Here is a 13,271-nt window from a genome sequence, read left to right as displayed (position 1 = left end):
GAATAGTGACTGTTAATTATTTGTATTTGTTTTGTGTTTATATCTGTTCTATGTCATTTATATAGATGTTTCATTCTCTCTATATTTCACAGCCAAATACTTTTGGATGTGTGGTTCTTGTGTTCCAATTGCTGCTAAATTGCTTTATTTCCTTCAGGGCTTTGATTATTATATGACAGATTAAAAATAATAAACATTAATGATTACATTTGTCCGAGAAAAGCATGAGCAAAATGTAAACCTAGTTTTTATTACAGTGTATTTTTTTTAACATAAATTACATTTTTATCACAAAAAACGATGGACACTTTCATTATTAAATTTGATCTAGCAAAGAGTTTTTCAAAAACTAATCATATTTCATTTATATTGTTGGGGAATGAGTTAAAGACAATATATATAAGGAAATGTGCATGTTGAATTTAGTTCTGTATTTTCTTTAAACCCTGAAATATGTCCCGGGTCAATTTTTTTTGGGAGTTTTGATTAAAAAAAAGTCTGAATTTAGACTTGACTTTTTACTTTTGGTCAGAAAAATGATTTTGGTTTGACAAGTCAAAATCTTGACTTCTGACTTTTTTATAAGAAGTTTGAAAATATTAGAATTTTTGCATATTTCTGGTAAAAAAATCAACATTTTGAGTTATATATAGATATATATAATTCCAAAGCTGGTAAATACCTTTCAACTTTAGCAATAATTGTGATACAAGAAAAATACTGATCTAATAAAAGAGATTTGTTCTTGAATCAACTTTTTTATGGAAAATATTTTATGTAATTTTATTTGAAATAAAATGAAAGACATTCACAGTTAATGTAATTAGATATCAATGATTAATGCCATACATTTTTGCATACATTCACAGTAAATATCACTTCAGTATGATAGCTGTCTAACAGAAGTTCAATCAATTTCTCACTTATTCTAAAAATGTACTTAACCCACTAAAAGGAGTTGTTAAATAATAGTGAAGTTATGTTGTAATAACAATAACTCATCTCTCTCGTTCAGATTAATGTTTTGTTCTGCTTTGCGAAATGCCACTGTGTCAACTGTCCTATTAGAGTTGCCGTATGTAGTTGTCAAATATGGCGGATCATCTCGCGGTTTCACATTGCTAATCGGGCTGTCACAACATGGAGTCACTCCCTTCGTAGCATGGACTTTATTTTACAAGTGACGGGTGAGTACATTTCTAGAGCCCACTGCTCCTAGTACTAGACTCCTGGTACTAGGATGGGTTAAATGCAGAGGCCAAATGTCACTGTGCTCTGCATGTGTGACCATTAAAAGAGGTTTTTTTAGAGCGACGTGAGAGTGCACAATGACATACGTTTAATAATAGATTACTTCATTGATCAATGTTGGAACATTTCGTCTGTATTTAACCCAGCCTTATCTAGTTTACAGCTGTCGTATTGTTGAGACTGTTTGGCATAATCAGTGGCGCGGCGCCAGGGTATGGCTGGGCTAGGCTACACCCATACCAAGAAATGGCTTAGCCCCACCATGAAAAATGATGTTAAAGTAAGCAAAGTAAAGTCCGCCAACTCGCGCGGAGTAAATTGCACAGACAGCAGAGTAGAGTAAAGTTGGAACGATATTGGCAGATTCGGATTTCACGGATCAATAACTCATGAACAAAACGTTGTACACACACAAATTACGTCTCATAAGTACCGTGGTAAGGTTGACAACGAACTACAATCACATTTTGATCCAAAAAAGCCAATACATGCTGTCCTCCAAACTGGACACATTCAATTGGTCTCTATCTGCAGCCGGAGAAGAAACGAGTGCTCAGGGACCGTCTGCAAAGTGCAACTCCGAAAAAAGAGAATACAATAATATTCAATAACGTTACTAGTGTACAGTATATTTCTACCAAACTCACTACACACATCAATAGTCTCCTGGTGGTCATACTACAGCAGAGAGTTTGGAAGAATATGGTTTTGATTAATTTTGGTGAATATTTATAATGTAAAATCTTCAATAAATATGGCATCATCTTCAATAACGTTACTATTATACAGTATATTTCTACCAAACTCACTACACACATCAATAGTCTCCTGGTGGTCATACTACAGCAGAGAGTTTGGAAGAATATGGTTTTGATTAATTTTGGTGAATATTTATAATGTAAAATCTTCAATAAATATGGCATCATCTTCAATAACGTTACTAGTGTACAGTATATTTCTCCCAAACTCACTACACATATCAGTAGTGTCCTGTTGGTCATACTACAGCAGAGAGTTTGGACGTTTTCACATCAACTCATCAAAACTCATCAAAACCATCTCTTCAAAATCTACGAAGAGACATGGCAGAAGAAATTCTCAAAGGATCAGGTATTAGCCAAAAATATGAAATGAATATATGGATCCCTTCCTGTAAATTGAACAGTAATACACCTGTTATTTTTTCAGTTTCAAAGGATGACTTCTGTTCCTTCTGTGGAATTGAGGACCTGCCCACAACTGCTGTTGATGCTGTTTGGGTGAGAATAAATGATGAATTGTTTTGAAACTCCAGAAGATAATCTGAATAATAGATAATATGTAGATCATCTGGAGTTAGATTTCAGGAATAACATAAAAGTAATGACATTTTGTATATTTTTATGCATTACAGGTTTCCTTTTGTTTTTCTTATAATTTGTTAAAGTTTTAGCACAGTACAGAGAAACCTGAATAACAACAAGTATTTATATTTAAAAAAAAAGTATAATCTCTATAAAATATAAATGAATATGCCTGCTTTACAAGTGTCCTAAACTTGACATTTTCTTAATATCTTTCTTGTATTTATCCCCATGTAGATTCAGTGTGAAACTTGTGGAAGATGGTTTCACACGCAGTGCCTCGGAATGACTGCTGCACTAATACCAAAAAAAGATACCCCGTGGTATTGTGTGTTGTGTATCATCCCTAACTAAAGAGGCTATGTAAGAGTTTGTGTAACTTTTACCAGAGGTACCAGGATTTGGGGAGGTAAGGCTTGTAGTTAGAACTACCACAATAGAACTAGTGCGCTTATAAACGGCATGTGGGGGGAAATCCAGCCCAGCCAGTGATTTCAATTCGGCAAAATGAAAGCTGAATTTTGTACAAAACAAACAAAAATCCAGAAAAAAGCTTTGCTAAAGATTTTGGGCAACTGAAGTAATGATTAATAATCACCTGTCCATAGTTTTAAATTTTTATATTCTTAATTAAGATGTTAAATATATTTTCCTTTACAGATTAAATTAGTCACAGATGTTCATGATGTTTTCCATGTCAGACATTACATTGTAGATTTGTTCATTAATATTGTACAGTAAGATAGGTGAAAAGCCTGAAATGTTTTTTTTTTCAATTTTAACTTTATTTTACTGTTTCATAGCTAATGAACAAGTTGTTTCATGTCTTAATTTATATATACAATGTGTAACATATATATGTATATATCAATGTGTGTGATGTCTAGTTTATTGATGATTAAAAGACTGTTCTACTTTTGATGGATCTTGCTTTGATGTAGGTGATACCATGTATATATTCAGTCTGTAAGTTAATTAATGAAAGAACAATAAAACAGTGCAATGGTTATGAATAAATAGGAGATCTTCTTTTGAGTTAAATTTCAATAGCTTCTGGTTAAAATTAAGGGGTCTCCTGTTTGACAGTAACTTATACTTAACAATACACTTTATTTTTAAAATAACATAACGACCATTAAAATACGTTTTCAAATACACTTTTGTAGTGTAGCAAGTTAGAGACCATTAATGTCTGAGGTGAGTTTGGTAGCACTCCACTGTATAATAGTGAAGATATTGAAGATTATATTATATTTATTGAAGATTTTACATTATAAATATTCACCAAAATTAATCAAAAGCACATTCTTCCAAACTCTCTGCTGTAGTATGACCAACAGGACACTATTGATATGTGTAGTGAGTTTGGGAGAAATATACTGTATAATAGTAACGTTATTGAAGATGATGCCATATTTATTGAGGATTTTACATTATAAATATTCACCAAAATTAATCAAAAGCACATTCTCCCAAACTCTCTGCTGTAGTATGACCACCAGGACACTATTGATGTGTGTAGTGAGTTTGGGAGAAATATACTGTATAATAGTAACGTTATTGAAGATGATGCCATAGCCTATTTATTGAGGATTTTACATTATAAATATTCACCAAAATTAATCAAAAGCACATTCTTCCAAACTCTCTGCTGTAGTATGACCAACAGGACACTATTGATGTGTGTAGTGAGTTTGGGAGAAATATACTGTATAATAGTAACGTTATTGAAGATGATGCCATATTTATTGAGGATTTTACATTATAAATATTCACCAAAATTAATCAAAACCATATTCTTCCAAACTCTCTGCTGTAGTATGACAAACAGGAGACTATTGATATGTGTAGTGAGTTTGGTAGAAATATACTGTATAATAGTGAAGTGATTGAATATTATTGTATTCTCTTTTTTCGGAGTTGCACTTTGCAGACGGTCCCTGAGCACTCGTTTCTTCTCCGGCTGCGGAAAGAGACCAATTGAATGTGTCCAGCTCGGAGGACGGCGCATATTGGCTTTTTTTTATCAACATGTGATTGTAGTTTGTTGTCAACCTTACCACGGTACTTAGGAGACGTAATTTGTGTCTGAACAACGTTTTGTTCATGACTTATTGATCCGTGAAATCCGAATCTGCCAATATCGTTCCAACTTTACTCAACTAGACAGCAGTTAGTAAGATTGATTTCAGTAGCCACTTGTCTGGAAATACTGAAGACTAGAAACGGTTTTGAAAACTTTTGTCACGTAGTGATCGTCTTCTCAATAGAACATCTTTGATAATGTCTTCTGGCCAATCAGAATCAAGATAACAGCGTGGTGTTGTTACAGGAAGTCCCGACGGAGAATAATTTTGCTGTACATCTCCATATACATCGATACAACATTAGGTGTTGATAGAAATCAACACGTAATGAAATAAGACCCCACGGTTTGATGATTGATAGGTGTGTGGGCTGTCTTTCATTTTGACGCACAGAACAAAGGGGGCTAGTGACCCTTATCCACAATGTAAAGTAATTCACACAGCCTCTTCCCTCTTCTCTCTGTGAGGAGCAGCAGGTTCAGCTTTCAGAACAAAGTAACAAAAAACTAAAATGGCATTCACTTTTTTTAAATATGTCGTGTAGTAATAGATGTATTTATTTTTCTTCTCGAGAGAGTACCAGAATGTGTATTTTATGTTAGTATTTCAAAAAATCTCCTGGGGGAGAATCCCCCCAGACCCCACTGCAGGGGTTGGGTTTTCAGCATGTCAACTCTTTCACCTGTGGGGAAGTTGTAGGATTGGCTCCAGGTCCGGTCGCCCTTTTTATTTCGTACAGTTCAATTTGGATTGAGACAGGGAAATAATCTAAACCTCACGCGTGGCGTTTCACTGTCAAGGGGAGCGTGTATGTAATTGCATTATAAATACTGACTTGAGCCCCACCACTGTATGGGTTAGCCCTACCATAGATTACCCAACACAAATACTCTGGCGCCGCCACTGGGCATAATTTGCGCATTACTCGATTATGGCTGCGTCGGCTGGAACAGAGACGTGTAAAGAGTGTGTACTGTACTGTATGTGCTTTTCAATAGTTTACTGAAGGCCCTGTCTAAAGCCCCACGGTGCGCCACTGGTAACACATTCACTTTGCACCACTAACATCACCACTATAGCTATGAATAAGAAACTAAAACATAGATTGGTAGATGATTTATTTTTAAAAGCAAACTCATCGTCAAACCTAATGATTATTACAAACTTCTTTTCACTTATATACAGTTTATAGAAACATAAAGTAGTTTAGACAAAGTCATTGTTTCACAATATTTGAAAAATAAAATTGTCTCTAAAACAAAGATGTTAAGAGCATGTTTTGTTTTATTAACACCAAACATTATTTTCAAACTCTCCCTAGGTTCTTTAACGAAGCATTTGGTTTCCAGCTGAAGTAGATTTGTTCCTGCAGTGACATTATGGCGACAGCATCAACAGGTGAGTTCAGAATGTATTGTTGTGGATAATTATTGTAAATAATTTAGGGCTGTCAAGTTAAATTGTGAATAACGCAAAAAAAGATTAACGCATGTGTATTTTTTGTCCTCGGCCGCCCCGTAGTTTCAGAGCGCATCGAGTTTAAAATACCATCTACAAGCTGATGCTGACAGCCCCGCTCCTGCCGTCAGCTTGCGGCAGACCACACTTCCACGCTCACCGGCAGGAACCGACTGGCCATCGGGAGGACCGGGAGGGTGTGTGTATGTGTGGCGCGAGCGAGAGAGAGAGAGACCTTACGTGTATTGTTGTTGTTAGCATCTGGTGCTAGCTAGCTACGCTAACGGATATAAGGAGCTGTTTCAATGAAAACAGAGGAGCGACATTTCGCCGACAACTGCGCCGAGCACTTGACTTTATGCAGGTAGCCAGACAGAGGGACATTGTACGAAAGGTCACTCAGCACACTCATCACGGATAGTGCGCGCAACATGATTGCAGCGTCCAGGCAGCTCCCGTTCGATCATATGCCTTGAGTTGCACATAGCTCCAACAATCCATCACACACACACACACACACACACACACACACACACACACACACACACACACACACACACACACACACACACACACACACACACACACACACACACACACACACACACACACACACACACACACACACAGAGGCCTGTCACGATAATTAATTTTGTTGGACGATACATTTTTCTGGAAATTATTGCGATAAACGATAATATTGTCGGCACCGTTTTAAGACCATTTTAGACATAATGATAATATATAATAATAATTCAAGTACATCCTTTCAAACATAACTTTTTATTGAACATTCAACATTGCAAATGAAATGTGAAATAATATTAAAATATATAAATTATATATAATAAATAAAACAAATTAATTAAATTATAATAAATTAATTAAATCACACACAACCAAAACAATCAATTAAATAGAGACAGGCTGGAAAACAGAGCTCTCTCTCTCATATATATATATATAAATAAATAAATATGAGCACACATTATCTCACAAGCAAAAAAAACCTCCTTAAAACAACAGTCAAGTGTACAGTCCACTGTCAAAGACCCAGATGCCTCAACAGGCCATATCCAAATCTGTTTTTCTAAGTTTTCGAGCAAGGAACACCAACATGTTTGCATTGTCGGGCGGGGGCTCTCCATCTCCAGCTGCCGTGTTTGCTCCCAGCTGGAAAAACGGAATGGGGTGGTTGTGTTTTAGGTGGTTTAAAATGCGTGGTATTGCCTGCTTTTGTCGCTACCTTTTTTAAACCAATGCGACACACCGCCCGGCTCATTCAAGTCCGTAGGTTCGCCTCGTTGATTTGGTTTGAATCCAAAATACTGCCACACCGGAGAATCGAGATGTGTAGTTAGGTTTTGTAACCAATTCCATTTCACTTTAAATTCCCCGCGAGTAAGTCACACGTTGTCTCCCGCTTGTCGCTATATTATTAATTTGGCTGCTACGCTGCTGCAGGTGCACGCGGAGTGTCCTGACCTGGCTGTGTGTCAGCCCCGCCCCTCACAGCGCGCCTAGCAGCCACAGCGCTCCAGGCTAAAATGCACACACACACACACACACACACACACACACACACACACACACACACACACACACACACACACACACACACACACACACACACACACTATTGTATGAGAGGTTCCAGGTTGAATTGAGGCAGATATTTTTTATGTTCAGAGGTTGTTGTGTTTAATATTCATGAGAATATGTCATTGTTCAAATGATTACTATGGACAATCATGCGATTAAATATTTGAATCGACTGACAGCCCTAAACTAATTCTAACCTCTGTACTTTAGTAACATTTCTGTGAATCTGGTGTTTATTGTGATATATTACACAACATACATTGACGTCATTTAAAAAGAACAACCAATCCTTCCTCAAGTATTCATGAAATATGTTCTGATACCTGTTCTGATTTATTTTAGTTTCAGAAGATTTGCAACCTGTGAAGCGGAGGAGCAGCTTTGAATTACTGCCACCTGGCTGTGAGTTTAACAGAACTGAGTACAAATTATTTAATGATTTAATGTACATCAACATCTAAAATCACAGTTTCTTAGATTGTGGGTACACCATCATGTTTGTCTCCATTTAATGTATGCAAGCTCTCTGTTTATTTTGCTAGTTTTGAGATAACAGCTGACACATTTACTCAAGTCCACCTTTTAAATATATTACCCTTTCATTGGTTAATTATCCAATTCAGTTTTTGGTTGAAGAGTAGTTTTTCTAATTCTGTGTTTTCATTTTCAGTTTCTGAGCTGAGGGTAGTTCTGCTGGGGAACAGCTGGGCTGAGAGGAGTTCAGTGGGGAACTTCCTACTGGGAGAGACTGTGTTCAACACTGAGGAAGAAACAGACCGGTGTCTGAAAGTCAGTGGACAGTTAAAAGAAAAAGAAATAGTTCTTATCAACACCCCAGATCTGCTGCATCCCAGCATCACCCAACAGAAACTTTCACAACATGTAAAAACCTGTGTGAGTCTCTCTGATCCTGGACCTCATGTGTTCCTGCTGGTTCTACAGCCTGAGCACTTCACTGAGAAACACAAACTGAGACTCTGCAGAGTCCTGCAACTCTTTGGTGATCAATCATTAGATCATTCACTGGTATTAATATCACCACCTAAAGAGGGGAGTTCAGGTTTCAATGAAAAGGTTATGCAACATCCACCATTAAAAGACCTGATCAGAATGTGTAGAAACAGATATGTGAGTCAGAACCTTGACCAGTCAGAGCTGATAACACGTTTGGGTCAAACTGCAAAGGAGAACAATGGAGAGCCCGTGAGCTGTGATGTGTTTCAGGATGCAGGTTTGATGATGGCACCAAAGTCTGAACACATCAAACCAGCTTTAAACCTGGTTCTGTGTGGGAGGAGAGGAGCAGGGAAGACTTCAGCAGCCGAGGCCATTTTAGGTCAGAGAGAGCTTCCTTCAGTCTCCAACTCCTCAGAGTGTGTCAAACATCAGGGAGAGGTGTGTGGACGAAGGGTTTCCCTGGTGGAGCTCCCTGCTTTGTGTGGAACACCTCAGGAGGAAGTGATGGAGGAATCATCCAGGTGTATCTCCCTCTGTGATCCTGAAGGCGTCCATGCCTTCATCCTGGTCCTACCTGTGGGTCCCCTCACTGATGAAGACAAGGGAGAGTTAGAGACCCTCCAGAACACATTCAGCTCTCGAGTCAACGACTTCACCTTGATTCTGTCCACTGTGGAGTCAGATCCTACAGCTCCAGCTGTTGTTAACTTACTAAAGGAGAACAAGGACCTCCAGGAGCTCCGTCAGAGATATGGAGGAAGACATGTTGTTCTCAACATCAAGGACCAGCAGCAGATCCCAGAGCTGTTAGATGCTGTGCAAGAGATGAGAGGTAAAATATCAAGGAGCTTTACAAAGGACATGTTCACCAAGGCTCAGATGGAGAAGGTTGTAGAGCTGGAGAACACCAACAGAAGACTTCAAGCTGAACTGCAGGACGTTAAAAAGAAAAGTCAGGAGGGAGATGATGATGAAAGTCAGAACAGAGAGTGTCTCAGGATGGTGCTGATTGGGAAGACTGGCAATGGGAAGAGTGCAACTGGAAACACCATTTTGGGAAAAGAATATTTTGAATCAACTGCCTGCCCAATGTCAGTGACCAAGTTTTGCAAGAAAGCAACAGGAGAGATTGATGGACGTCGTGTCGCTGTGGTGGACACCCCCAGTCTGTTTGACACAACACTGTCTAATGATGAAGTTCAAGAGGAGATGGTGAAATGCATCAACATCTTGTCTCCTGGACCTCATGTGTTCTTACTGGTGCTGTCGGTCGGCCAAATTAACCAGGAGGAAAAAGACACTGTGGATCTGATCAAAAAATGTTTTGGCAAGAGATCTACAGATTTCATCATCCCTATATTCACCAGAGGAGATGATCTGGATGATCAAACAATAGAGAGCTACATACAATCTCATGACCTCTTGAAGAAACTGATACATGACTGTGGAGGGAGATACCAAGTCTTCAATAACAGAGATGAGACCGACCGCAGGCAAGTCAGAGAGCTGATGGAGAAGACCAACAACATGCTGAAGAAAAATGGCGGCAGCTGCTTCACCTCAGAGATGTTTCAAGAGGCCGAGGCGGCCATAAAGAAGGAAGTGGAGAAGATCCTGAAGGAGAAGGAAGAAGAAATGCAGAGAGAGAGGGAGGAGCTGAAACAAAAACACAAGGAAGAAATGGAAGCAGTGATGAAAATGACACAAGAGAGAGACGAAAGTGAGAAGAAGAGAACCAGACAGCTTCAAGAAATGGAGGAAAATATCATCAAGGAACGAGAGGAGAGGAAACGAGATGAGGAGAAGAGAGTGAAAGAGGAGAAGGAGAAGAACTGGCAGGAAGAAATTCAACGAATGGAATGGGAGAAACAACTTGTGTGTGGAGTGTTGAAGCTGAGTATTGAAGAGATACAAAAGCAAAAGGAAGAATGGGAGAAGAAGAGTGAAGCAGCTCGGATCCAACGACTACGAGAAAATAAAAAGAGACGACAAGAGGAGCAAACAAGACTTCAAAGGATGCAAGAAGAGTATGAGCAGGAGAAAGAAAAACATGAACTACTAAGAAGAGAAGAAGAGAGAAATAAAAGTGAGAAAGAGAAAGACAGACAGCTTAAAGAAATGGATGAAAATATCAACAAGGAACGAGAGGAGAGAAGGAGAGATGAGGAGAAGAGAAGGAAAGAGGAGACGGAGAAGAAAAGGCAGGAAGAAATTCAACGAAAGGAATGGGAGAAAAAAGTGTTGGAGCAGAAAAACAGAGAGATGGAAAAGCAAAAGGAAGAATGGGAGAAGGAGAGAGAAGCAGAGCGGATCAAACTACAAGAAGAAAGTAAAAAGAGAAGAGAAGAGGAGGAAACAAGACTTCAAAGGAAGCAAGAAGAGTACGAGCAGGAAAAAGAAAAACATGAACAACTAAGAAAAGAAGAAGAGAGGAAGAGAAGAGAACAGGAGGAGGTCAAACTAATGGAGGAAAACTTTGAAAAAGAACTGGAAAAAATGGAATTGAAATATAAAGAGGAGGCCAGAAATCTAGCCGAAGAAAACAGTGATCTAAAAAAAGAAAACGAAAGCCTTTTACAAGAACTGAAAAAGAAAGACAAGTGCACCAGCCAATGATCTTCATACTGACTCATCATCATCATCATCATCATCATCATCATCATCTCATTGAACAGCAGATTTCTGGATGATAATTCTCAAACAGGGTCCATCAAGCCACTCAGAAAGAACTAGTGATAGTGGTGGTCTAACGCAGGGGTTCCCAAACTTTGCCATGCCAAGGACCCCCATATAGCATTATCCTCAGGCGGGGACCCCCCTGTTACATTTTTTTGAGTACATTCTGATGGAAAATATGACAAATTAATCATACAGATTAATACATTTTCTTAATATATATTTGTATTAATAATTAATAATCAGTTATTCTTCTAAACATTTTTTGTATTTATCTTTTGTTTGTCATTCATTACATTCATTGTGTGTTCTGTTATAAACATTCTTAACACAATATTAAACAGTAATATCAACAGTAAACATATTTTTAAAGCATTTTTAAAGTGATTCCTGTCTTTATAATATTATATAATTTTGAACAGTAATATGAACAATTAATATATATTTTTAGCATTTTTGAAAGCTACTTATGCCTTACAGTAATAATATATATAATATTCAACAGTAATATTATCAATAAACATATTTATATTCATATATACAAACATCAATATTTGCCACATCCGTGTTCTCATCCAGCTGCAGAGCGAAACATTCACTAGATTTCACTCGCTCCAAAAGCTGAGCAGATACTCAGTTTCACTTTCAGTAGCGGCAGCTCGATTCTGATTGGCTTGAAGGGCGGTCGTGTGATTCAAAAACAATAAAATAAAATATTAAAAGATTGGCATCAAAGGACACATAGATTGATAGATATAGAGTTATTAATAACCTCTAAAAAAAGAAAAAAATTCCCCTTTCCCTCAAACTTTGCGTTTGAGGGAGCTCAGGGGATCGGGGCCCCCACTTTGAAAAACCCTGGTCTAATGGATAGTGAGGTGGGCTGAAAATCGGAAGGTTATGAGTTCAAATCCCACCTGGAACACCACCACTAGTGTGCCCTTGAGTAAGGCAATCAGCCCTTAGTTACTCCAGGGAGAATGTCCCTGTAAATGGTCATTGTAATGTAATGTAACTACCACCCATTGAGACATTTCCACTGTGAGTATTTTCTATAACCCATCTCATAGTTTTGTTTCTATGCATTATGTTGTTTAACCAGCTGTAGTCAAATGTTTTACTTTGTAATATTCAAAAGTTGAACCAAACCTCAAGGTGCAGATTAAACGTCTGTTTTATGGGATTAAGGTTGAAGTTAAATAACTTCAGTAATGTACAGATCAGTTGGTGAAGGTGCGTCTTTATAACATGGATTGTTTTTCAGTGAGGAAATAAATGTATTAAATCAATCCTGCCATGGAAATGTTTAATCAATCACAAATGATTTTTATATCACACATTTTATATTACATACGTTTAATAGAGAGTTATATGCAATAAGGCTATCATTAATATTGTCAACATGAATATTGAAGTCACCCACGATAATGACTTTAGCTGTTTTGTGCACTACATTTGCCTCTAAATGTGTGTATGTATATTTGTGTCTATATATATAAGTAGGTGTAAAGGTGTGTATTTAAAGTATGTATATATTTCTTTATATATATTTGTATTCTATGGGATGGTGAGAAACAGAATTTCGACCTGTCTGTGTAATAAAGAGGAGTTGACTTTGTCTCATTTAAGCTGACATGTTGTTTGGGTATCAGCCAAGTTTCAGTGAGTGATCATAAATACATCTTATTTGTTGCAGCCATTTTATCTGTATGTATTATTTGTTAATCTGTTGTAATATTCTCCTGAACACTGGGTGGTGTAGGGGAGCAGGGGAGCATAAAGGGGAGCTCACCAGGACAGGGGGATTGTTTGAAATTGTTTTTATATAATCAGAATAGACAGTATTGCCATTTACTCAGTGGTTTTGAGTCGAACATGTGTCATCTCAGTAAATGTG

The 13,271-nt window shown here is 37.6% G+C and overlaps 1 protein-coding gene and 1 long non-coding RNA gene across 2 annotated transcripts; both read left to right on the top strand.

Moving 5' to 3' along the window:
• Nucleotides 1–1,082: 1,082 nt before the first annotated feature.
• LOC307026995 (GTPase IMAP family member 8-like) lies at nt 1,083–13,007 on the top strand. Its single transcript, XM_079695160.1, has 4 exons — nt 1,083–1,187; nt 6,003–6,079; nt 8,084–8,143; nt 8,412–13,007. The coding sequence occupies exons 2-4, from the start codon at nt 6,061–6,063 to the stop codon at nt 11,312–11,314; spliced, it is 2,982 nt and encodes a 993-aa protein (XP_079551286.1). The 5' UTR covers nt 1,083–1,187; nt 6,003–6,060; the 3' UTR covers nt 11,315–13,007.
• Nucleotides 2,309–3,611, top strand: LOC307026999. Its single transcript, XR_013804502.1, has 3 exons — nt 2,309–2,361; nt 2,440–2,510; nt 2,832–3,611. It is a non-coding gene; the product is annotated as an uncharacterized lncRNA (long non-coding RNA).
• Nucleotides 13,008–13,271: the final 264 nt, after the last annotated feature.

This window comes from Notothenia rossii (assembly GCF_949606895.1).
Source record: "Notothenia rossii genome assembly, contig: scaffold_173, whole genome shotgun sequence".
Taxonomy (NCBI): domain Eukaryota; kingdom Metazoa; phylum Chordata; class Actinopteri; order Perciformes; family Nototheniidae; genus Notothenia; species Notothenia rossii.
The sequence above is the reverse complement of the archived record's forward strand: the minus strand, read 5'-3'. Positions and strand labels throughout refer to the sequence as shown.